Source organism: Mytilus trossulus, chromosome 1 (assembly GCF_036588685.1).
Source record: "Mytilus trossulus isolate FHL-02 chromosome 1, PNRI_Mtr1.1.1.hap1, whole genome shotgun sequence".
In the NCBI taxonomy this organism is placed as follows: domain Eukaryota; kingdom Metazoa; phylum Mollusca; class Bivalvia; order Mytilida; family Mytilidae; genus Mytilus; species Mytilus trossulus.
Window position 1 is genome coordinate 83,220,549 of NC_086373.1, and position 27,439 is coordinate 83,247,987.

At 32.5% G+C, this 27,439-nt stretch overlaps 2 protein-coding genes across 3 annotated transcripts in view; one reads left to right on the forward strand and one right to left on the reverse strand.

Moving 5' to 3' along the window:
- The window catches only part of LOC134687391 (plexin domain-containing protein 2-like), a 60,785-nt gene that overhangs the window by 18,050 nt on the left and 15,296 nt on the right, over nucleotides 1–27,439 (forward strand). Inside the window, exon 1 of one of the 2 annotated variants that reach the window (XM_063547652.1) lies at nucleotides 27,087–27,261. The exons of the other annotated variant lie outside the window; for it this stretch is intronic. Within the exon in view, the coding sequence (XP_063403722.1) occupies nucleotides 27,222–27,261 (40 nt within the window). The 5' untranslated portion in view covers nucleotides 27,087–27,221. Of the gene's footprint in view, nucleotides 1–27,086; nucleotides 27,262–27,439 lie in introns of those variants that run through there. 2 annotated transcript variants of the gene reach the window in all.
- Nucleotides 14,453–23,144, reverse strand: LOC134687382 (uncharacterized). Its single transcript, XM_063547642.1, has 2 exons — nucleotides 22,320–23,144; nucleotides 14,453–16,341 (listed from the first exon to the last, which is right to left on the reverse strand). Exons 1-2 carry the CDS (start codon nucleotides 22,696–22,698, stop codon nucleotides 14,789–14,791), a joined length of 1,932 nt encoding a protein of 643 aa, XP_063403712.1. The 5' UTR covers nucleotides 22,699–23,144; the 3' UTR covers nucleotides 14,453–14,788.

The window sequence follows — 27,439 nt, forward strand, 5'->3', positions numbered from 1 at the left end:
TAGAATTAGGGGTAAAATGTAGATTTTGACTTATATCTCTGAAATCAAAGCGTATAGAGCAAATCTGACGGGATAAAATTGTTTATCAGGTCAAGATCTTTCTGTCCTGAAATTTTCAGACAAATCCGACAATTGGTTGTTGGGTTGCTGCTCCTGGATTAGTAATTTAATGGAGATTTTGCAGTTTTTGGTAATAATCTTGAATATCATTATGGATAGAGATAAACTGTAATCAGCAGTAATTTTCAGCAAAGTCAGATCGAATGATATGTCAGCATGACTAAAATGGTCAATTGACCTCATAAGGAGTTATTGCCTTTAAAAGTCAAATTAACAATTTTTCGTAAATTTTTGTAATCTTTTACGATAGTCTTCTCTAAAACAACTGAGACAAATTTGAGCAAACTTGGTCACACTTAGTATTAGGGTATCTAGTTTAAAAATGTATTGGTCGACACTGCTTGCCAACCAACATTACAGACATGGCTAAAAATAGAACATAGGGAGAAAATGATGTTTTCACTTATATTTCTGAAACTAAAGCAATTGATAACGGTTGCATTATTCCATGCATTAATTGTAAATAAAAATATCAGTTGAGCGACACCGGCTCCTTGGAGCCTCTAGTTTACATTTGGCACATGATTTAACTAGATTATCAAAATTAATGAACGATTGGTCCACATTTGTTTCCATAGCAAAAAAGGTTCGTTCAACATTTGCCAACTTTTCAAGATTTAGCTTCGAAATTGTATGAAAAATGTTTGCATGTCATAACATTTTTTGTAGTAAAGATTCACCATTAATTAGAAGCCAAGAAAAATATAACACAAAGTTTAAAAGTAGCGTTTAAGTATACTAAAAACTACTTTTTTAATAACATGTACTGAGGAAAATGAAGGTAATTTGACATGTTTCTGATCTCTTACTGTAGACAAAATGTGTGGTTTTTTTTCCTCAAAAACTGTGAACTTATTGTGAACTTGTATATTACTTAATTTTCTGTATTTCGTATGTAGTATAAACACTGTGATATATTATTTGTTAAGAATATCTCATATTGTGGAAAGTACAATCATCATATCTGACCTTTCCAGAACTGACAATTTCTGAAGGGATCCCACATAGGCACGTACATACATGTTATAACTTATATACATTAAAATAACTATATTGCGACTCATTCTTCCTTGACATATTATAATTCAAGATATATATTAAGTTGACCTTTGGAATAAACCCTCTAGCTCTGTCAAAAAATACAACATGCCCATATATTATTAAAGAATCGATACATCAACTTTAAAATGATGTAGAAAGTAAATAAGATTTGGATAACTATCTCAAGACTTAGCAACATGTCAACAAGTGAACACATCTTGTACATCAGAAATTTACAAATAATTTTTTCAATTTTATTTTTTAGATCATCCTCAGTATGTTATTTCATATGATGATCACAATTTTTTGTAAAGTATTTAAAAATGTATTATATTTTCTTTTTTCAAATTTCAGATTTAACGTCACATAATTTGGCAAGTATAATCTTTTAATTCCACAGGATTAATTCTAAATGCTTATTTCATCTGTTAACTATTATTAATTGTTACTATACCACCTATTGTGCTATGTTTGTTAGAAAAAAAATAAAATGCTAACAAAGGTTAAAGGCACCATGAGAAACATGCAGGTTCTGTTAGTTCGACGTACTGTATAGTGGGTTGTGTTCTCGGTTGTAAAATTTCGCGATTTTCCTTGAAAAAGGTATACAAAATATTTTGGCAGTTATTATTTTGGCGGGTTCAAAACTTTCACAATACCTTTGCATGTACACTTTTAAATTGGCGGAATTTATTTTGGCGATTTTGTTCTATCCACGAATATAATCGAAAGTTTAACCGGCTATACGATATCTCTTAGTAATCACTCCCAGTTTTTGGTAGGGTCGTGTTACTCTATCTTTAATTTTCTATGTTGTGTTTTGGGTACTATTGGTCTTTTACTATTGTAGCCATGGCATTGTTAGTTTAGTTTTGACTTATGAGATTACACCTTGGTATATTTCGCATGTCATTTGGTGAAAGTATTGAAAGTATGGTAACAGCGAAATTATGAGAGTTTGCTGATGAAAGAAAGGGATCTCAAGGCAGATTTCAACATTGTTTATAGGGAACACTTTCCGCCATACTTGTAGAGCCATGTTGCCTCGGATATTGACAAATTGAATATAGCCAACAATACCAAGAAGTTGCCTCCATTCTAATCGGACGTGGCAGTGTATGTATACATCCCACACAACCAAAAGGAATCCCTATTTTGTCAAGGATTCACTTCCGGTAAGAAGGTACAAACATGACAATATTTCTATTTCCGAGTCACCCTTTAAGACTTATGTTGTTTTGTTCCCGTTACCCATTTTGTTGGTGAAAAGTAATTAACAAAAATACTGAACTTAGAGGAAAATCAATTCGCAAAGTCCATAATCACATTGAGACATTTCCGAATTAAATCTCGTAAAACAAAAGACCTTTATTATACACTCTCACCCATCAAATACTAATCATCTCAACATTCAAACAAAATTTTGATTTTGATCATACTACCCAGTTTCTGGTAGAAAGACTGAACATGGGAGAGTGGGTTGTAATTTTCCTCTTTTTAAAAGTCTAGTAGGACTTAATGCATTTGATGTATAATTTTGTTTCGTATGAAAGCCAATACTATTATTTTTTTAATGGAATTTGGCTAGAGCATCTGATTATCATGTTGAATGGTATATTATGTATTTCGATATATTTCTGTATAACCAAAATTATCTTTATTACAGGTAGTTATAGAAACCTGAAGGTCAGTTAATTAATTTGATGCTAATCTCCTACTGACAGGAAAAGTTTGTTTTTTTGAATACTGTAAACTTATTATGGATTGATATATTACTGAAACCTCCTGTATTTTCATATATAGCATATATACTCTGATAATTAAAGGCAACCATATATACTTTGATAATGTAAGGCAGCAGTAGTATACCGAACTGTTCGAAATCCATAAATCGTTTGAGGATAAAACAAATCCGGGTAACAAACTGAAACTGAAGAAAACATATCAAATATAAGAAGAGAACAACGACACAACAGAAACACAACACTAAATGCAACACAAACAGCAACCAACTATAAAATAACAATGACCACCTCCCTGACTTGGTACAGGACATTTTAAGAAAAAAATGATGGATTGAACCTGGTTTTGTAGCTAGCAAAACCTCCCGCTTTTATAGAAATGTTAAATAAAACATTAAAATGACAACATTGCATGACAGGACTACAATACCTATAAATGAGAAACCATACAAGACAGAGAACATGCTATAATAATAGCTATCAAAAGGAACCAAGCTTTTAATTTAATACGCCATACGTGTTTTTCGTCTACAAAAGACTGATAAGTGACGCTCATATAAAAAAAAGTTCGAAAGCCAAAACAAGTACAAAGTTAAAGAACATCGAGGACCAAAAGTATCAAAAAAATGTATCAAATACATTTAGGTTATTTGCCTGGGATAATGAAATTCTTAGTATTTAGAATAATTCATACTTTTGCAAACAGTAAATTTATAAAAAATGACTATATAATAGATATACATAAGCACCGACGTGGTGACTAACTACAGAATTAAAAAAAAACGAATAAGTAAAACAACCTAAATCAGCACATTATTAAGACACAGCCGAACAACGTATTATATGTAAGCCGAAGAGATCAACGCACATATTATAAACTGATATTATTTGTTGCGAATATCTCTTATTCTGGAAGGTACAATCTTCTGTAATCATATCTGACCTTTTCAGATCTGAAAATTTCTGAAGGTGTCTGACATATGCAGGTTCATACATACTATATAAATTAAAATAACTATATTGCGAATCATTAGTCATTTGCATATTGAAATTCAAGATAGGATTTAGTTGACCTGTGCAGCACTTTATTGAGAAGAAATAAACGTAATATGTGTACCATTTTTTTCTTAATTATTGTCAATTTCAACAAAGTGTTTAATATGTTTCTAATATGTAGAAATCGAAAATAAAAGAAATACCCTCTAGCTCTGTAACACATAGTAAAAAGCCAGCATTCATATATAAGTATTATTACAAAAAACGATGAAGCATCGTTAACATTTACTATAGAAAGTGAATCATATTTTGATTACTATCTAGCCTAAGGCTCAGCAACATGTCATCAAGTGAACACATCTTGTTCATGAAGAAATGTTCAAATACATGGGTTTTTCCTTCTTTTTTTTTATCATCCTAAGTATTGTACATGTATTTCATATTTAGAACAATAAAAGTGTTCTTTTGTATTATATGTGTCTATTTTTTTAATTTCTTATTTACCAACACACAATTTTGCAAGTATATTAAATGTTATTCAGGTCTCAAGGTATAAATATGACATTACCGGCTAATAGTTTATATCACCTGAGCCGAACCCTGTCTGAGACCTGATACCTGAGACTATAGGATTTTCTTGTATCGGACATAGCTTACCTTAGCCGTATTTGGCACAATTTTTTGAAATTTTGGATCCTCAATGCTCTTCAACTTTTTTCTTGTTTGGCTTTATAAATAGTTTGATATGAGCGTCACTGATGAGTCTTATGTAGCCGAAACGCGCGTCTGGCGTACTAAATTTTATAATCCTGGTACCTTTGATAACAATTTACACCAATGGGTCGATGCCACTGCTGGTGGACGTTTTGTCCCCGAGGGTATCACCAGCCCAGTCGTCAACACTTCGGTGTTGACATGAATTTCAATAATGTGGTCATTTTTATAAATTTCCTGTTTACAAAAATTTGAATTTTTCGAAAAACTAAGGATTTTCTTGTATCAGACATAGCTTACCTTAGCCGTATTTGACACAATTTTTTAGAATTTTTTATCCTCAATGCTCTTCAATTTTTTTCTTGTTTGGCTTTATAAATAGTTTGATATGAGCGTCACTGATGAGTCTTATGTAGACGAAACGCGCGTCTGGCGTACTAAATTTTATAATCCTGGTACCTTTGATAAAAATTTACACATATATTACGGATTACCCCTGACTTAATGTTATTTTCCAGTGCAGGTATTTGTTCACAATGCAGTAGAATCATATTCAAAACAATGTGGTCCTGGCCATTGATTGACGACCTAAATTATCCCATTGACTGGGTCAGATTATGTGAACGTTTGTCTGTAACGACCATTGCTCACTACTTTCTGATTATAGATTTTAAAATGTGGCGTCACCAAAGGTTCTTAACGCCTTTAATAATAACATAATTCGAAAAATTATTCAAGAATAACCTTTATGTTTTGATTTATATTATTGATATAAATCAACACATCGTATTATTCCGGATTCGTTTTTCGAATTGCTTTATTTAGGTGTTGAGAACCTTTGGTGACCCCACAGATTCAGTGTCTTTAACAAGTACATAGTGAGCAGTGATTGTTACCGACAAACGTTCACCTAATCTGTCCCAGTCAATGGGATAATTTAGGTCGTCAATCAATGGCCAGGACCACACTGTTTTGAATATGATTCTATGTATATTCATTACATGTTTGGTTTATTTTTAAATATTTTGAGAAATCCATTTAAATGCAACTTTTTTATCTTGACAATTTTTTTCCGTTGTGAAATAGTTTCAATAAAGTTTTAAGATATCAGATTTTGTGTTTGTATGTGTGGGTGGTTTTGTTTTTTACAACACATATATTGAAAAATCCAACCTGATATGTTCGGCATACGCGAAGGATTTTCTAATTTGCTGTGAACAAAGTTTTATCGTGTATGCAATAATTTATAATAAAACTTTTAATATTACATTTAAGTATAAAAAGAGTGTAAGTTGCGTTATTTGGATTTAAAATGTATTATTGACTGAAGCAGTGAAGCACGTCATTATTTTCTCTCTGCGTCGTATATACCCTGGCAGTTTCCTGAATATATTCTGAAACTCTATGTTTTTATCCAATCAGAAACCTCGACACATTTGTAATCCGTCATATAAAATGCTATTGTTTTGTTTAATTCTATAAGCGATAGTTGAAATGCACGAAACAAACTGACTGTATTTAACATGCAAGCTATTGTTATAGCAACATTTATTGTTTTGTTTGTTGGGAAAGGGTTTTCAAATGTTAACAAACTAGGTTGAATGGGGTTCGTATTCCTCAGTCTTTAGTTTGCTATGTTATGTTTTGTGTTTTTTGTTTAGTGTATCCTTTATTTTTTTCCTTTGCATTGTCAGTTTATTTTCGAACTATGAGTTTAGATATACCTTTGGTATTTGGTGGCTGCCACTGCTGGTGGAGATTTATTTCCCCGAGGGTATCACCAGTCCAGTAGTCAGCACTTGTGTGTTGACAAGAGTTATCATTGATATGTTCATAATAATAAATTTACTTTATTTGGCCTTTTAAACATTTTTGATTCTAGCGTCACTGATGAGTCTTTTGTAGAAGAAACGCGCGTCTGGCGAAAATATTAAATTGTATTCCTAGTTTATTTGCCTATCTTCTGGGAAATATCTTGATTCAAATCTTTCGACTGGTAACGTTGATGATTTAAAGTTTACTTATGAAGGATGACAAAACTATTCTATCAAAGATCGTCTTAATTGAAAATCCATGATCTGTCAGTAGACATTAAAAAAAACTAACAACAATAAGAAGAAAAAAAGCAATCATAAGCAATGAAAAGAAACAACGCCCAATAGATTGTATTATTCTCCTCCTGTAATTCATATACGTATAGATCCGTATAGGGTGAAGCATGTCACAGGATATTATACTTGTAACACATCTGTTAATTTACCTCCTAAACTTATACTAGTATTAAGTTTTGTATTGCTTACGCTTAAATCAACAGAGATGAAAAACACATGAAAATTCGACACCATTTACGGTTATTAATTTCTATAAAAAATATATTCTTTTTAATTAACAGTATTTTGTGAACCTTTCTGTTGTTACTTATTACTGTTTCTGTCAAGGTTTCCATATGGTAAGCTCCTTTACTAAACTGGTCGATAAAAAGCATAACTCGTAAATGATGTCAAATGTCATTCATATTGACATTTTGTAAATAAAGCATTGGTGATCATTCCTGCTATTTGCATGTTCTCTCTATCTATGATTATATAGATATAGGAAGATGTGGTGTGAGTGCCAATGAGACAACTCTCCACCCAAATAACAATTTAAAAATTAAACCATTATAGGTTAAAGTACGACCTTCAACACGGAGCCTTGGCTCACACCGAACAACAAGCTATAAAGGGCCCCAAAATTACTAGTGTAAAACCATTCAAACGGGAAAACCAACGGTCTAATCTATATAAACAAAACGAGAAACGAGAAACACGTATATATTACATAAACAAACGACAACTACTGTACATCAGATTACCATATATAGGCGAGAATAGTATTATTAACGCACTATCTTTTATAAGGAGACAATTGACGATTCAGTGTTGACGCAATTGTGTAGACATTGTATCGTAATGGGTCATTCCAGTTAATTTCTGACAGGTGGGGATGGATGGGGAGAATTTTTTTAAACGTACCAGAAAAAACATCATGAAAAATTAACTATCTGATCTAAAAATTACAAAAAATGTAAGACCTATCAGACGTAGAGATTCTGATCGTATTGGTTGGATGGGCTTTTATGGGGAAAATTGACCTATCTATTTACTGCAGCAAGACCCTCAGAAGTTTAATGTGTATAATTGTACGTGTCAGATGAAAAAAAAATAAAGTTACACACCTAACATGAATAGATTTTACACCCCTCAGAAAGGACCATCAATCCCCCTTTAACAGACATTAAGGTCAAGTTACAGTAAATGGGCTATGTCTTAGATTTCAATAAAATTTGGCATACAACTCTGGATCAATGAACTTCAACTGAAAATCGAAATAACAATGCATTCATCTCAATTATCATTTGAAATATTACTGATTGAATTCTTACAAAATGGTTGAACATGTGTATAGAAAGCACATAAAATCGGCGAAAACCCAACTAAAATTTGTCTTAAAATCGCCAAATCTCTTATTCTACTCCATAGATTTTTCTTAAAAAACTATATGTTGTTGATACATAACTTTCCGTTATAATGATGCAAAATAAAGATAGGGTCACCGACTTCATTTTTACGGTATACATCATTCAAAGTTGCGTTCTTTGTGAAAAAATTCAACGAAACGTAACGCGTTGCAGGCCGTAAAACGTTGATTTTTGACGTTTTTTACTACCAATAAGGTAACAAATTGATTATTATACAAAAAACGAAGTCGGTGACCCTATGATTATTTTATATCATTTAAACAGAAATTTATGTGTCAACAATATATAGTTTTTTAAGAAAAATCTATGGAGTAGACTTAGAGATTTGACGATTTAAATACAAATTTAAGACGGGTTTTCGCCGATTTTATGTGCTTTCTATACAAATATTCACCCATATTAAAAGAGATCAATCTGCAATTTTTCATATCATAAAAGAGATAAATGTATTATTTTTTCGATTTTCAGTGTAGTTCAACGAGCCAAGGCTGTATGCATCTTTTTAGCAAAATCTTCGACATAGCCCATTTACTGTTCCTTGACCTTAAATGTATCTGTATCTATTATAATTACCAAGCATTAGGCAAAAAGACATAAAGGGCAATTGCCAGGTTACTTTTGATGCTGCTGTTATGGTTTCGGTTGTGTTATATCTTATCGTTTGTATTTGATATCCTGTTGTGTCCGTCGTTGATGGATTGTATCCGTTATTGTTCTGCAGTTTGCATATTGCTATAGCTATTGTATAATTTGTTCGTACGTTTCTCTGTGATGAATGTCCTTGTGTGTGTTTGTTTTGTATTTCTGTCACGTAGTGTTGCCATATTAAGCGATATTTTTAAACATTGTCATAAAGTGGGATGTTTGGCTTGCCAATAACACAGGTTTAACCTTCTTTTTGTCCTCAAATGTCCTATACCAAGTAAGGATAATGGCATTTGCTATCAAATAAATCGTTTCTAGTATGTATGTTGGCGTGTGTTTTTGTTTCAAATCAGTGTTCTTGTTGTTTCTTTGTTTTCCTCTTATTTGGCTTGAAGATTATTAGTCACATAGTGTCCTACTGACCTAATACGGTATATATGGGATTATATGGAATTCACTGACCCCATATATACCGTATTACGTCACTAGCACACTATGTAACGAATTTATATTACCGACTATCTTAACGTTTAAAAAATTAGACTTGTGATCTATCAAAATAAGCAAGTCAGTCTTCAATACTGTTAGCATTAAGAAACTACTTCCATTGATCCTACAAGAATAACCAACGATAATAACTTGTTAGGTTTGAATGTGTTTAATGAATTTATATCAATCTTAATCATCAATTTCTTTGTCTGTTGAAACCTTTAAGATTTTTCTCAGTTCCTTTTTGTTTTTATTAAGGGACGTAACACCACTACTAACCGTGTATGAAATAAGTCCCGCCTCCCTACTACCTAATATAAAATATACCCGATCTTCATGTGGACGTTTTTAACCAATCACATTCCTAGAAATGTATAGGAGGTATTATCTATTGAGCGTAATTAAACGACTTCTTGTACGTTTCGTACCAAATTAGCTAAGGCGTCTAGTTAGATTGGGGGAAATTAAATTTCTGTATGTGCTAAATGTCGACAACACCCTATCTGTGCATCGATAAACATAACGTCGGAGTAAAACTTACTGGCAATGTATTTGCAAACAAATACGGACATTATTTGATCAATTTGACTCTCGTTAAAGAAAGATTAATTTTAAATAGCAATGGTAGGTTAGAACATACATGTTATTCGGATAATGAAACAGTGAATTTGTCAAATCACTGCATATGAAAAATTATGGAATTGGTAAAATCACTTAAAGTTTTTTTTTTTTTTTTTTTTTTTAAATCAATGAACTTATTCGATACTTTGTTACACCAGTAAAATTATTGCAAATGGTTTTGAAAAATCATTCTAGATGTGTAACATAAATATATTTTTTTAATACATGTATATAAACAATTATTTTTTGATATTTTAATATGAGCGTCTCTGATGAGTCTTATGTAGACAAAACGCGCGTCTGGCGTACTAAATTATAATCCTGGTACCTTTAACTATTTTAACTATTTTGACAGACATTACCATTATATCTATTTGACAGTGACCATGAGCGAGCGAAGAATCTTCCAATTGTAAAAATGATCCACAAAATATATGAGTCAACCTGGAAGAAATATTCAATTAACCTTGATAGAAATTTTTTTTACATATTTTTTTATAATATTATTAAAGTTAGAGAGAAAGTGTAATATGCATAATGTTCATGATCAACGAAATAAAATCTAATAATGAAAAAACATGGCTGAAATAATCAAATATAGGATTATCAAAATTGAGAATGGAAATGGGGAATGTGTCAAAGAGACAACAACCCGACCAAATAAAAAAAACAACAGCAGAAGGTCACCAACAGGTCTTCAATGTAGCGAGAAATTCCCCCACCCGGAGGCGTCATTATGCTAGCCCCTAAACAAATATATACTAGTTCAGTGATAATGAACGCCATACTAATTTCAAAATTGTACACAAGAAAGTAAAATTAAAATAATACAAGACTAACAAAGGCCAGAGGCTCCTGACTTGGGACAGGCGCAAAAATGCGGCGGGGAAAAACATGTTTGTGAGATCTCAACCCTCCTCCTATACCTCTAACCAATGTAGAAAAGTAAACGCATAACAATACGCACATTAAAATTCAGTTCAAGAAAAGTCCGAGTCTGATGTCAGAAGATGTAACCAAAGAAAATATAAAAAATGACAATAATACATAAATAACAACAGACTACTAGCAGTTAGCTGACATGCCAGCTCCAGACTTCAATTAAACTGACTGAAAGATTATGATTTCATCAAATGAACATCAGGCACAATCCTTCCCGTCAGGGGTTTAGTATCATACCATCATAACATATATGAGAAGAACATAACCCGTGTCATGCCAACAACTGTTTTTAGAATAAATGTGTTTAGTTCCGACGCAAAGACCTTATCAGTGACTCAATATTAACGCCAAAATATGCAATCTTTAATGACTTGACAACAGTATCGTAATTATATCCCTTCTTAATAAGTCTATTCTATTATTGCATTTAAAACTTTGTAAGAAAACACGATAGAAGAGGGGCGAAAGATACCTGAGGCACAGACAAACTCGTAGATCGAAAATAAACTGACAACACCATGGCTAAAATATAAAAAGACAAACAGAAAAATAATCGTACACAAGGCAAAACATATAAAACTAAAGACTGAGCAACACGAACCCCACCACATACTGGGACTGACCTCATGTGCTCCGGAAGGGTATACAGATCCTGCTCCACATGTGGAACCCGTCGTGTTGCTCATGTCATTACAAACCCGGTACATAAACTAATTCTGTAGGTCACATTCGTGAAAAGGGAAGAGGTTTGTAGTTACGACATACCGGTATCCGATATTTACGAAGGAATGATTTCAACTTCACCATTTCGAACTCTTGGTTTAATAGCTTTCTTGTGAGCAGTAACCCCATATCAAAGAAATGATAATAGGAAATACAGGACCGGGAATATCGTATCAATTTAGAGATATAATATGTGTGCAGGCGCTGCTGGAATATTACTACATAGAAATGGAAAGTTTAAAATTGGAAAGCTACAATTATCTCTTTGCAGTAATTGTTGTTTTCAGCCGACCCTAATTGTCAAAATCTAGATGTAAGTCAAGATATGATGCAGCCTTATCTGTATAGTTTATATCCTTTATCTCGAAAAGATAGATGCGTTTTACATTGTCACCAAATTTTGAATCATTTAGATGATGAGAGAACATCATCGATATAGCCGAAAGTAAAGATAAAAGATATTGCTAACTTCTTAGTTTTCTTCCTAAGAAGTTCCTGTATGAAATAAATCCAGTCATAATAAAGGAATAAGTCGGCAAGAAGAGGGACAACGTTGGTTCCCATTGGAATGCTGACAGTCTTAAAAACACTTTAAATAGCAAGATGTGCAGCCCAATAATATCTTCAAAAAACGAAATGGCTAAAATATTCAACATAGTTCTTATAAATATTCCATATCAACTTCACAAATAATATCAAATGGTCTTGGGGTATAGATTCTGGGTACTAACGTTGTTTATCATCTTTATAACGTGTTAAATTATTCTTTTATTTGGCCTTATGAATATTTCTTTTACTTTTTAGATCCATTTGACGTGACTTTGTACTTTAATTAAGGGAGCAGGTTTAGTAAGACCCCTTTTTGGCCCCAAAATATAGCAGTTTTACAAAATTATGAACATGTAATCTTTAAGCTATTTATTGGAAGAAAGAATGCTTCTGATGCATAAATATGGGGCTGTTTTTTGACAATACAATGCACATATATCGGGTACGAGCATCGTACGAGTCGTGCTAGATTACTGAAATCTTCACAATTTTAGCATGTAAGTTAAATTTTAGAGGGTTTCCGTCTTAAATGAAAGTGGACGCATTCGTATTCATTCATAATATTGAATAATAATGAAAGTTGTATTTGATGATAATACATAATATATATGAAGGTTAAAGATGAACACGGATGTGGCCACTTTAATTTTTAACAAAAAACATTTGAAAAGTGACGTTTTTTGGCATATTTGATAGATTTGTCATATTTATGCTTGAATCAGAGCGTTTTTAATGACTTAAGGTGGTACCCAACACTTTCACTAAAATAGATTTGGCTCGTTTAATTTTTCAGAAAAAATTTTCAAAGTATTTACTTTGACCCTTCAACAAAACTATTAAAATTTCAAAAATTTTGACCAACCGTTTTGTCAGAAAAATAACACTGGTTATGGTGTAACACCACTAATTCAGGCCCGGCCAGAAAGCACACACAAAAAACTAGTACATATTAAACACAAAATAGTTCCTACGCATGAGTGTAACTTTCAAAATATGTAGAATATTTAGGTATTTTTGGTATCAAATGAAAGCTGAAGGACTGTTGATCATTGTAGATCACTTTTGGACTTTTAATTTTGAATATAAAAAACTGCACCAAATTTTAAAAAGAGGGTTCATTTTGTCTGTTTGTCAGATCTGAAGTACCTGTTTTGGTACATCTGAAGTTCTGGGAACCAGTTCTTTCTTATATGCCATTAAAGGTATGTTTATTTTTCCAGTACAAAACACCATTAAGTGTTGCTTTGAAATGCAATGATTGCCACTTTATTTGAACTTAACACAAAAGAGGTGTGCCTGCTTGAAACGGAGGAACTTAACATAGAAAGCAATGGGACAATGAATTAGTGGTGTACTTCCTTATATAGCAGTTTGACAAACTACAATTTTTTTTATCATTGAGAAGCTTAAATATTCCTTTTACAACACACCGTAATTAAAACGTTTAGCTGACTTTACAGAGTTATATCCCTGTAGTTTTAGGTACCACCTTAATCAGTTAAAATCGTTCACATCAACCAATCGAATTGAAATAGACACTAAAGTGTTTAAAAAGTGTCTAAAATCTTCCGTTTGATGAACTTGAAAATTGAGGCCAAAATCGGCCTCTACCGGACATACTCCTTTATACATCCCGTCATTGTATTAATGTTCCAGGATAATTTTTGTATAATTGTCTTTCATTTTTGATTATGTGCTTATGTGATTTTTTCATATGCCTTTTTGTGTATCTTTGATTCATGTAGCTCTGTACGAATACATCTCGTCTTTGTGTTATTTTACTATAATTGGAAGTTTTTGTATTCTTGTCTTTCAGTTTTGCTATGGTGCTTCTTTGTTACACATTTGTTTGTTTTTATAGTGATTAAGTTTGTAACACAATGTTGACTGTTGTACCCTATGTTTGACATTTTTAACTATTATGATTGTTTACCGAGTTCAAACAGTGTTGTAAATATAATGGCATTTGATGCGACTGTCATACAAGAGATAACTATATAGGTTTCTCTAGCTATACGATCAGGTTTGATCAAACATTTTCTTCATAAGAAAATGCCTTTTCGAAGTCAAGAATATGACAGTTGCTATCCATTTGTTTGATGTGTTTGAGCTTTTGATTTTGGTTTCTGCTTAGGGACTTTTCTAGGAGTACGGTATTTTATCCATTTTACTTTTTGATAACACAGGAGAACTAAATATAGTGTTGTCTGGATATTCTTACTGACTTAATAGGAAGGCAAATAAGGTTAGTGTTTTTTTAATTAAACCAAAAGCAAAAATGTGTTTCGTTTAATCAGTTTAACTAAACGATATTGACGGGGAAAATGATATCAGGCAATGCCGTATGAATAAATACAATGTTTAGGACAAATGCTGGACCACTATTCATTTTTAACTTTGGGATACCAGTGTGTGTAAATAAAGAAACAAAAGGCAATTGCGGCTAAGAATTTTCACAAATAACTGGTTTGATTGACATCGATGTAGCCGTTTTAGACCATGACAAGGAAAATATGCATTTCAAATATCATAGATACACTTATAAAGTTGTTATATTTGTAAACATGAATAGAGAAACAATTCAATTACATTATAAAGGAAAACACAATTTAAGAATTTAATGTTTGTTCTGTATGCTAGTAAGCACGGATTATTAAAATAGTGCAATTTAAGATTACAGAGAAAATCAAAGTGAGTTTGAAAGCGGTCTTACAACAACAAGCTGTCCTCCATGAAAGACTATTTCACACCAATAACACGGTGCATTGTCGTCCATATAACCAATGACCTGTTCAAACTGTCGGCATTGCCTTTCCCCTTCAATAACATTATGGGGGTTCTTGATTGTGTCAATGATACAATCAATAAAAATCATAGGAGACACAAATCGTGGAGCAGATCGAGTTGCTTCAAAAATATATCTTGAAATATTTCTTCTCAATGATCTTCTTAAATTGTCGTCGAACCTTTCAAGTGATATTCTTTCTGGTTTTACCTTTTCATCAACAAAGTTTGAAAAATGTGCATAGGCAGAAGTTTTAATTGCCAAAAAACTTCTCGATATCCAATACATCGTCTCTTTTCTTACAGAGTCAGAGTTAAGAGGTCGCTTATACCATCGTGAAGAATGTCTTTCATATTGATCTCCTCGAAAAACATCGTTCACGCTCGACCTTGGTATATGGTTTCCATACAAGTTTGAATTAGGTTGACAATTTGGCAAATTCACTCTCTGTCTTCTGCATGCAGGGAAATGTGAATATTGACATCTTTGTTGTTCTGGAAATCTTTTGTTGTGAATATTGTGAATATCCGGTTTTCTGAAAGCATGTTTGTTACGACGGTTCCGACTGTTCCTACCTCTGCTTACTGCATAATCATTTGATCTTTTTTCGGGATCATTTAACCAAACATTGCCATAGAAATAAATATCAGAAGCATCAATTTCCTTAACGGGGTAGTCTTTTTCATCATTATCATCTTTCGAATATTGTACAGATTCTACGGTTTTTGAAAGATCAATTGAATTTACTCCATTATTGTGATTCCTTCTGTTTTTTATTTTGTCATTCGAATTGCATTCTTTCTCGTCGTCTTCCCCAATACTATCTTCAAAACACAGTTTTTCAATAATATCATCGAAAGATTTAGAAACATCTTTAAAATGATCTTGTAAACTGGCATGTTTGGTTGTTTTATCAAAACACTTTCTGTTTATGTTAATATCATTATTTTGTTGCATCTTTAAAGTACATCTTTTCTCTCCCATTGCAGATGTTGTATTTGAACTTTTCTTTAAACTAATATCATCCTTTAATTTAATAACACGTGTGTCACATTTGTCACTGTCTACGATGTTAAAGTCAGTTTGAAAATTTAAAACTAATTTTGGAGCATACGTTCCTTCATTAAAGCGTCTAATTTTGTTTCCTGCGCTTAGTGACTCTTCTACCAGACAGTGCTTCGAAACCTTGTTGATTACTTCTTTTGCATCACATTGTATGAGAGGTTTATTGAATTTGATTTCACTGTTGTAAACCATTTCGCCCTGTTGTCCGTATATAGTTTTAATATCATTATGTTTTAATATTTCATGAATGACATTTTGAATTTCAGGATTTTTTGTATCCGGCAACGATTGACACTCAATGTTATCGACATTTTCATCTATATTGCATTCTATGGTAGATGACGCTTCAGGATAAAAATCAGAACGTCGTCCGTAACAGCAATTCTCGACTGGAAAAGAAAATGTCAGTTTTGAAATAATTGAATCGATGCATTAGGAAGTTGTATGTTTAGTTTGATAGTGCAATTAATAATTTATAGGAAAGATGATGTTGATAAATTGAACCAACCTAGTCATCAAATACAGTTACGTCATTTCTATTCCCAAAGAATAAATCATGACACCACATCTTTGTATTGTACCATTCGTCGATTATAGAGCTTTTGATTATATCTAATGATTAACATATGTTTTTAAAAAAGGGTGAACAATCGTTTACTTCGCCGATTTGCTTTTGCGCCGATCTGCATTGCACTAGCACCGATTTTTCTTTCATTTGCGTCGATTTGGTACAAGTAATTTACAGGTGAATGTTGAGTTTTATTTCCATTTTCCGTTAGCCAGTTGGAATACGCCCGTTTACTTAATCAACCATTTTACCCTTCCGGAGCACCTGAGAATACCCCTAGTTTTTGGTGGGGTTTGTGTTGCTTATTCTTTAGATTTCTGTGCTGTGTTGTTTGTCTGTTTGTCTTTTTTCAATTCTTAGCCATGGCGCTGTCAGTTTATTTTCGATATATGAATTTGACTGTCCCTCTGGTATCTTTCGTCCCGCTTTTAAAGGGATTTAGGAACCATTTTGAAATTTGATAATTTCCTTTTGTATACTGAACACTATAAATAGAAATGAGAAGATATGGCACGAGTGCCAATGAGACAACTCTCCATACAAGGCACAATTGAAAAAAGTAATCAATTATTAGTCTAAGTACCGTCTTCAACACGGATAAAAGAAACGTGTTTCGGTTATGTGTATAGTTGGGTTGCTGCCTCATTGACCATATAGTCGATATTTCTTTTTAGTCATTAAACCAATAAAATAAAAACGAAAAGGTAAAGATGTAGACAAATGATGTCCTTTGAAAATTACATGGTCTTGCATAAATGACACTATACCCGTGGACAAATAAAAAGTATTAAAATGAAACGAGGTAGGACCAATTTTCCAATAATTTATTTCACACATGGGCCATCTTGAACAAAACATGAATCACTGACTATAGCCAAAAGTGCATTTTTTTTTAGTCCTTCTTTACTTGAAAAATTATTTTACTTACTAACCGTTCATGTTTTCCCCTTTGAATTATTACTTTCCTAAACGAAACTTGGACATTGTCTATTTATATGCGATCTACTCAAAATCAAATATAGGTTAGAAATCGGAGACATATTCAAATCTAGAATAAATTAAGTAAGCGTTATAAACTGTTGTCTAGTTTTGTTATTTCAGTATTTCTTTTTTTAACTTTTTTAGTAGATGATGAATATGTTCATTTTTTTACATAAATAAGGCCGTTAGTTTTCTCGCTTGAATTGTTTTACATTGTCTTATCGGGGCCTTTTATAGCTGACTATATGCGGTATGGGCTTTGCTCATTGTTGAAGGCCGTACGATGACCTATAATTGTTAATGTTTGTGTCATTTTGGTCTTTTGTGGATAGTTGTCTCATTAGCAATCATACCACATCTTCTTTTTTTATATGAGAAGACAAAGACAGATATGCATAAAAAAAATTACATAGAACCTTTTCAAATTTACATTTTTTTTCCTTTTTGAGGCAATATGAATGTGTTAATCTGATGAACAGAAAGTTTGTGTTAATAGCTTTCGTTTAAGATACATTACGGCCATTTTATTGTCATCATATCATCTAAAACCGTACTAATGGTTTGACTGATGTAACTTTTGTTGTTTCCAATGACAGATATGACAATGTGGATAGATCTGCCTAATGAAGACAAAAAACGTACCAACAATGGACCAATGTCTTTTCACAGAAATTACAAATAACAGTTTTATTCTACTCAGTAAGAAATCTACAACTTCATTGATATTATGAAAAAAGTTTATATAAAAAAGAAGATGTGGTATGATTGCCAATGAGACAACTATCCACAAAAGACCAAAATGACACAAACATTAACAATTATAGGTCACCGTACGGCCTTCAACAATGAGCAAAGCCCATACCGCATATAGTCAACTATAAAAGGCCCCGATAAGACAATGTAAAACAATTCAGACGAGGAAACTAACGGCCTAATTTATGTAAAAAAAATTAACGAAAAACAAATATGTAACACATAAACAAACGACAACCACTGAATTACAGGCTCCTGACTTGGGACAGGCACATACATTAATAAAGTGGCGGGGTTAAACATGTTAGCGGGATCCCAACCCTCCCCCTAGGTGACCATTTACATTAATATTCGCGGTAGCGATAAACAAGCTCTTGAAGAGAGCACAAACGAAAGATATTCAGTCTGCCATTCAACAATTTTTCAAATTTCAAACTGGGGTTTCCCGCAAAAGTTATCTGAAATTGCTAGGGTACAAATACCACATTTCTGGTCAATTTGTTAAAGGATATAAAAGTTTAACTTGCAAATGTTCATATTGTTTAAACGTGTTACATGTAAATAGCACAAACAAACATTTTTTCATTGCACAAGATCATGTTTTTCTCTGACTGTCTTTATGAGGCCTTTACACTGTATCTATTCGATGCTAGTAGTGTACTGATTGATATGTAAGTCTTAGATAAAAGAAAATATATTAGGTGTTAGTTGTTATTGTCTTTAAACTACCTTTTATTTACTGCGAGTACTTTCAGATCTGTTGTTCAGGGGAGCTCTTCAGGAATTGTGTTTGCTTACAAAGACACGAATACAAACTATTCAGGGAGCTTATTCACAAAGCATCCGTTATGTAATATATAATTGTTTCCATGGAGATGACCTTGCACCCTCACTCATTGTTCATTGAAATTGAATATAGGCTTATAAATCTATGAAGGACCCCAAAAAGACTAGCGTAAAACCACTCAAACAGGAAAACCAACGGTCTTATATATTTATACGAGAAACGAGAAACAGTATTATTTAACGATTACAAAAAGCGAGACAACTCTATGTCAACATTTTTTTACTAATGTTTATCGATGATTTTTTTTTTATTTTGAATCGGTTGCAGGTTTGATGAGGTTCAAATTGAGATCGTTTGTCAAACTCTGCAAAAAATATACTCAGTCGTATTATTTCGAATTTCTCACTATAAATAATATTTATGATATACTTTTTAATCAAAAGCTACAAATATAATAATTTGAATCGAAACTGCAAAAAACTAAAATTTCGTATAGCTGTGTAAAAATTGTGCAAGATCCTGAGAAGTAGCAGGAAGATTGATTGATTACATCATTGATTGATTGATTGCTAACGCCGCATTAGCACAAAAAGGTAATTTGGCGGAGGGTATTGTAGCAGGAAGCAAGGTTACTTAGAACACTTTGTAATAACACTAATTATGAGAGTTCCAATTAATACCCGTATGTTCACATATCAACAATCCAGTAAGAGGGAGAAATGTTACATATAACCCTGCGTAATACCAATTACAGCTCCAACAACTTGACTTAGCTGAACTTTAATTTGCGTACCAAATGTGTACAGTTCTAATAACTCAATGTAATCTGTATCAACAATCCAGAAGCCGGATGAAAGGATTGCTGACATACATTTCGTTGAGTATTTAGAACTGTACACGTGTGGTTATCACGCAAATTACAGTTCAGATATATTGTATTAGGGGTGACATACTATTTTTTTAGACCAGTAATGTACAAGCTTCTTGGTAGGGACATATACACAATATTGTGGATTTAAAATTTTGTTTGCGCCAATCTCTCTTCCTTTTTCCAAATCTAGGGACAGTGGTGTAATAGTATTACTATAAGTCCAGAAAGCTAGTTAAAATACAATTACAACTAATAAATAAATTGCATTCGCCTACAGTATGACACATCTTACGAATATATTGTGAAAATGTTATATGCAAACTGAGACCATTACCGTGTGCAATGTCAAAATATTCGTGCAACGTATCGACATAATTATAAGTTTGAATAGTAACTGTATATTAGATTAAGGATGTTGGCTTGTCATGTTTTTTTATTTTTTGTCAGATTTTCGAAATCTTGCCCATGAACCTCCGTTTTTCTTTTGATAAATCTTTAACAAGTATAACTATAAGCCATTTGTAAAAGTTTTATTAAATTTTATTTATTCTTTAATAGTTTTTGAGACCTTTAACTGGTCAATGAAAGAGCTACGAAAAGTCAAGAGAGAACATTTTCCCGCCAAAATTCCAATGGCTAATATCTCGAAAACAAGCACATCATTGACCCCTATATTTTTTTTGTTTTTTGATTCTGCAATTAATGCCCTCAATACATCAATGTATACTGGTCTTGTGGAAAGTTATTTATTTTGAAACTGAGCAGCGAACTTCCTTAAAGACAATGCTAGTATCGATAAATAAATTTTCAAAGATCTTACTACGGAGTTAAATTGATAGCATTACAAGACTACACAGGGGGTCTCATTGGGGTGTTCTGATCCCGGATCCCACTTAGTGTTTTGTCATATTACCGTATACCGCTTACACTATGAATGAAAGCTATTCTTAGTTTTTTTTTGTAATTTCCCGAGTCCCGCTTGTTTTCACGGCATCATAATTTGACTTTCACGTGTCACGCTTACAAAAATCGGTAATTCCACGTCACGCTTAGACCCCAATAATGCCCATTACACAGGTCGTAGCTCTATTTTATGATATAATTCTGCGTTATCATTCTTTGTACGAAACGAATACTCATGATACTTACAAAATATAAAACCAGTAGACTAATAGATAATCTTCAAGTATATCTTCCAGTTTAAAAGTTACATGTTCTTCCACTTAATTTGTCAATTGATTATAGATTAAAATTCAAGATCTAGGTGATGTTATTTCGAAGACTTTTTATAAAAGGTTTCAAACTGGACTGATTCAAATGTCTACTTGGACAACAACGTTGGCTGACAAGCCAGTTAATTCAGTGGTTTTCGTTTGTAAATGTGTTACATATTGGTTTTTCGTTCATTTTTTTACATAAACTAGGTCGTTAGTTTTCTCGTTTGAATTGTTATACATTTGTTATTTCATGGCCTTTTATAGCTGTCTATTCGACGTGGTTGTTGCTCATTGTTGAAGACCGTACGTATGGAGACCTATAGTTGTTAAAGACTAGTTCATTAGTAGCAATGAATGATTATCTAATAAAAAATTAAAGCAAACCATCCCCACTTTTAACTTCAAATGTCCCGAATAAAAACGTTAAGTGGCGTTATATCTAGTCATAGATTATTACAAGGACCAAATGATGAATACGCTAAACTGCTTGATGTTAGCAAATACTAAACATATCAAATCAATAGATTAAGCTCCTCACGTTACACAACGGCAAAACAGCTTACGCTCATATTTTTTTCCACTGACTCAACGATAAGTTTTCTGTGTATATATATATTTATTTTTCAAGTTATTATTTAGTTTTTATTGGTCATGGTGACATCCCTTTAGTCTGACAACCATTATTCCAACATCCCATTATTCCGACAGCCCGTTACTCCGACATCCCATTTTTCCGACAGTCCTTTATTCCGACATTTTTACATATATTTCGTTGTGTCGATGTATTGCTTTTTTATTCACGTATACCCCATTTTTACTTTTATTCATATTATAGTATTGCAACTAGAATCACAATATTAGAAATTGGTTGTGGTTTTTAATTTGATTTTGAAAAAAATGTTCAGAATATTGTGCGTTTTCAAATTGTTATCATACATAAAATAAATAAGAAGTTTAAGTGCACAATTAATACACGGACCGTGACCTTTTGCTGTCGTCTGCTCTATGGTCGGTTTGTTGTCTCTTAATTTGGCACATTCCCCATTTCCATTCTCAATTTTATTTCCGATGTATTTCGTGCATGATGTAATATGCATTTTTTTGTAGACATATTTTATTGATTCTGTCTTTTTCTCTCAAAGATGTGCTTAGTGTGCTTTCGTTTAAAATTCATTGTATATGTACCTTACCATTATCGTTTAATATGCGCAGGCCGTTCGTATCCGATGTGTCCACGTGCTCGATTATCCCCATATTTCGGTTAGTCTTACATTTGACATTCTGACCTAATCCATGAAGTTCCTCTCTATCTCCCATATTCCTTATCACTGGAAATTTACACCGAGATGGCAATATTTTTGGATCTCGATTTCTTTCTGTACATTGTCTTTTACTGAACTCACATAAACTCGACATACACCGTTCTTTCACATCTCTATGACCATATAAAGCTTTTTTGTCAGATTTACCATTTGTCTTCTTTTGTTCATGAAGTAATTCTGGCTTGACAACATAAACTGTTACTTGAATTTCTGTATAGTTACTTTCGCATTCAGACATCTCAAACATTTATTTGTAAGTTAATCAGAAATCCTTAGCTAGAATGATCATCTCGTCTTTAAATGAAACATATTGTTCCGTGTACATATTGTTCCGTGTACATATTGTTCCGTGTACAAATTGATAATGTGTGTATCTTACATACAATTATATCCCAGGAAGAGTGGACTACATGTACAATGTCACTGCCACGGGCATAACATACACAAATGTTATATATTCAACCTGTCAGACTAAAATGAACACAATAATGACCCTTCGGTCTACATGTTTTGCTTTATTTTCACCTGTTAGTCTACATGTATTCCTTAAATGGGATAAGCGCTGGCATCACGAACATTTTCCAAATGTGATTTCAACAGGTCACGTGCCAAAACTTTGCTTATCTGATATGATCACGCTTTGTTTTACTTCGGTTGTGATATTTTCTGTATCTTGGGGATTTGTCGTAACAAGGATTTATTTAGTTGGATTGAATTCTAAGTAGTAACGATACACATCTTTAAAAAGAACCAATAAGAGGCGGTATTTCATTGGTTCATCTAGATCTGTTTTGGTGACGTTTACAATAATCAGAACAGATGGCAGACCGTATCGTTGTCAGATTAGCCATGACACAATCTGTATATATAAATTTCAGACGGCATGACATTTCCCGCACTTTTCTAATTCTAGTTTCTACAAAATTACATCTTTTAGTTCCATTTCATGTTAATAAATTCCGAAAATTCCTACAATAAAATAAATAATTACGCTTTAAACTTAGATTTAAAAATTAAGATCAAATATAGGTGTTAATTATATCGTATTTTAGGACATGCAAAATTATAAATACCAAAAAACAAACAACCGAATAGCAGACTCCGGAAAAGAAAGAAGTAAAAAAAACACTGAGAATAATAACATTTTGATTATACAAATATTGACGTCTTGAGTTAGTAAATAAAGAATTCATTTTGTCTCATTAAAGATAAGAATAGAACATAATTAATTAGATAGTTTGAAAGTTAAAAAAAAAAACATGATTCCGCACTCAATTGACTAGAATCTTGAAAATTTTAACGATGTTTAAAATGTAAGACCTGCTAATTTAAATTTGTTGTGTCTAAACGTTCGTCAGTATTTATCTTCTTTCGGGAGGCTCAAACCCAAAGGACTGGAAGCCAAGTATGTATAAAAACGTGACGAACTATATAATCAGAAAGGGAAAAGTAGATGTGCGCATTTAACAAAATCTTAAACTCTGAAAAGGAAAACAATCATAATGTTGGGTATAATCTGAAGGTTCGATGATACAACTACATGTAGAATGCAATTTAAGATGTATTGTTTTATACCCAAATATCACATCGGTCATTCGTATTTTCGGATATTCATATTATTATCATATAAAATATATATACTGCAAATGAGACAACGACAACGATCTGCTTGCAAATAAGCTTCAATATGCATGTAAATTAGACACAATCCAAGAAAACTTTTTTAAAATACAAAACAAGTAAGCATTTTTCGGGATCAAATTAAAAATATATCAAGCTTTTGAATTGATTTTAGTAAACTACCATTTTAGGTAGGACTGTTGCTTATTTATATATATTACCGAAAAAAAAATGTGTTTAATTTGTCCACTTTCTGAGGACACAGTTATATACCATATGACGTGTTTACATTGACCAACTAGGCTTGACTATCCTTTTTATATATGTATAACATTTACAAGTTTGAAAAGATTTAACTATTCTTTTCATATTATTTATGCAATTTCAGGGTTAAAAAATGTTCGTGAATTGCCTTCTAAATATTTCATAAACTTTAAATTTGTTTAAAGATTGGAAATGACACAAGCAAAATATGGCCATTGTTGGTTTTGGGTAACGACTGATGTCCACTTGTTTAGGATAATCACAAACATACATTTGATACCCAAATGTCAGGGATCATGCTTACCTGATTGGAGAAGAAGTATATCCAAGAAAAACGAGCTGTGCATTAAACTTTTAAATTATACGGTATGAAACTAAAATGGTCTTTTTTCATGTATGACATCAGTGAATGCGAATTTTCACTCGATATTTACTTGAAATGAGCATGCAACGACTGTAAATATTGGGAAAGGAACCGCTTGCCCTTCAGGATTATCTGAATTATTACAGTATTGTGTGAGTTACGTTGCTCACTCTTATAATCTTACAGTTATCAGGTACAACTAAATTTAAATCTGCTAATTATCAGTGTGCTAGTCCTGAAACATTTGCCTCTGAGTGTGAGCGGTGAGCAACTAACATTTAATTATTCTAAGTGGACAATTTAAAACCTTATGTTACTAAGAAGGTCAGCATACGTCGATTATTTGCAATTTCTACTTAGCTCAAAATTCAATTTAATGTAAATATAAAAGAGGGTCAAAAGATACCAGAGGGACAGTCAACCTCATAAATCGAAAATAAACTGGCAACGCCATGGTTTAAAATGAAAAAGACAAACAGAAAAATAACAGTACACGTGACACAAGTCAACATAGAAAACTAAAGACAACGCAACACGAACCTCACCAAAAACTGGGGGTTCTTTCAGGCGGCACCGGAAGGGTAAGCAGATCCTGCTCCACATGTGGCACCCATCGTGTTGCTAATGTTATTACAAACCCGGTTATATGTCTAATTCGGTAGGTCACATTCATGAAAGGAAAGTGGTACATGTGTATATTTGAACAGGGAAAAAAATGTTTTCATTTCAAGGCATGGAAATGAAAACACCGGGATAAATTTTTCACATATCTAATGCTTCACTGGTCAAACTATTGCCCAATTAAGCTGTGAATGTTTAAATTGGAGTTATTTGTAGAGCAGATTAGTAAATTGAATGCAGACATGAACAATAAGGACATGGATACTTCTTACAGGGAAAACGGTAGTATTACATTTTTTCTAGCATTAGGTTGGCCTTTTGTGTACCCAAGACAGGGCGTAGGAAGTCAACTTAAGAGCGCTGTGATTGGATGTAAGGATACAATCTATTTCTTATTTATCTATTGATAACTGCAGTCTGTATATTTACAATATAAATTTTAAAACTTATTGAAATATTTTCTAGAGAATTAATCGAAAAGGCTTCCAAAATTTCATAAATTTTGTGTAAAATGACGGTGAGCATGGATAACATAAACCAGCTCCGTTGGAAATTGGTCATGATACTATTTGGCTTCAATTTTTAAAATAGAATAATAAAGTACTAACACCACACATAACTGTTTTATCCAGGTTTTTATTATAAAAAGTGGTAAATTTAGAAAATGTTAGTATTGTCGACTATGGCAAAATAAATAGTACCGTTTTCCCTACATATACATTTAAACTTAAATAACCGGTGAACAATGTATTTCACAACAATTAATAAACGTCATCATATTTCACGGCTATAAATATCTTATCTTTTCATACAAAGGAGTATATTTGTACTATGTAATTTATAAATATGACCGTAAGCATAACCCTTTTTAAATTGAAAATGTTATTACATGATATGATTAATGCAGTCGTCATAAGGCTAGTTTGTCATGTGCAATACTCTGTGGGAATTAATACGAATTTAAGGTTGTGGCGAAATGCAGAACATATTTTACTATGTCTCTTTCGTATGAGAAGGATCGAAAAGAACATGGCTGATACCGTCTTTGTGAATGATTTGGAGCAAATAATTGTTGTATTCGACAACTTTGTTAATTAGGGTTGACAACCTGCCTACCACTTTGTTTTAACTTGATTTTTAATTGTTCCCTGCAAAGAACCCATGGAAGATTTTTGTTGTTTAACTTGTAAAACATGGCACGGGGCATTTCATTTAATTTCCACGTGTCAACCGGGCGTGGCTGCTAGTTTGTGCATCCCGAACTGTCAAACTCTCGGTCAAACTGAACGCTTTTAAACATATTCAAAATTAACAAGGATGTTCTTCCGGAACAGGACATTTCCGCGGATGACCATATATATTCTCCTCTATATATACTTGTTGAAGGTCGTACATTGACCTATAATGGTTTACTTTTATAAATTGTTATTTGGATGGAAAGTTGTCTCATTGGCACTCACACCACATCTTCCTCTATTTATGTAATTTTGACTTTATGATTTCTAACGGACGGTTTTATGCCAATTTTACTGCGATGTGAAAGATATTGCTGCTAGCATCAATTTAATCATATTGGTAAGTTTTCAGTCAAAAAGCATCTCCTGAAAATCTAATAGTTTCAAAATCACACGAAAAAAGATACATGACACCATCAACCATGATGAAATGTAAGAGGATATGAATGTTATTTTCATAACTTGATTTTTATGTACTTTAAATTGACTTCAATTATTACTTGAACATATATGTATGATACGCAATACCCGTCAAGCATAACCTGTTAAAGTGATGTGTTTACAAGGACACTTGCGTTTCATTTTTTAAATAAGATAAAATCACATAGAAAACCTTTTCATAATAGAAGATTTATATCCTATTTGTTGAGTTGATATTGATTTACAATGGAGTTTCTGGTATTATACATTTGTTTAAGTTTTGCATGTGAGTAAATAGAGTTAAAAGTTACTGTATAATTATTGAATGAAAAGTAAAATCACAAAAATACTGAACTTAGAGGAAAATCAATTCGGAAAGTCCATAATCAAATGGCAAAATCAAATAACAAAACACATCAAAAACGAATGGACAAGAACTGTCATATTCCTGACTTGGTACAGGC

Bases quoted from the DNA above. Each gene is read 5' to 3' on its own strand.
- LOC134687382 (XM_063547642.1), bottom strand. From the start codon at position 22,698: ATGTTTGAGATGTCTGAATGCGAAAGTAACTATACAGAAATTCAAGTA. The intron at 16,342-22,319 runs GTAAGGTACATA...TTTCTTTTCCAG, and splicing joins GCGCATATTAAACGATAATG to TCGAGAATTGCTGTTACGGA.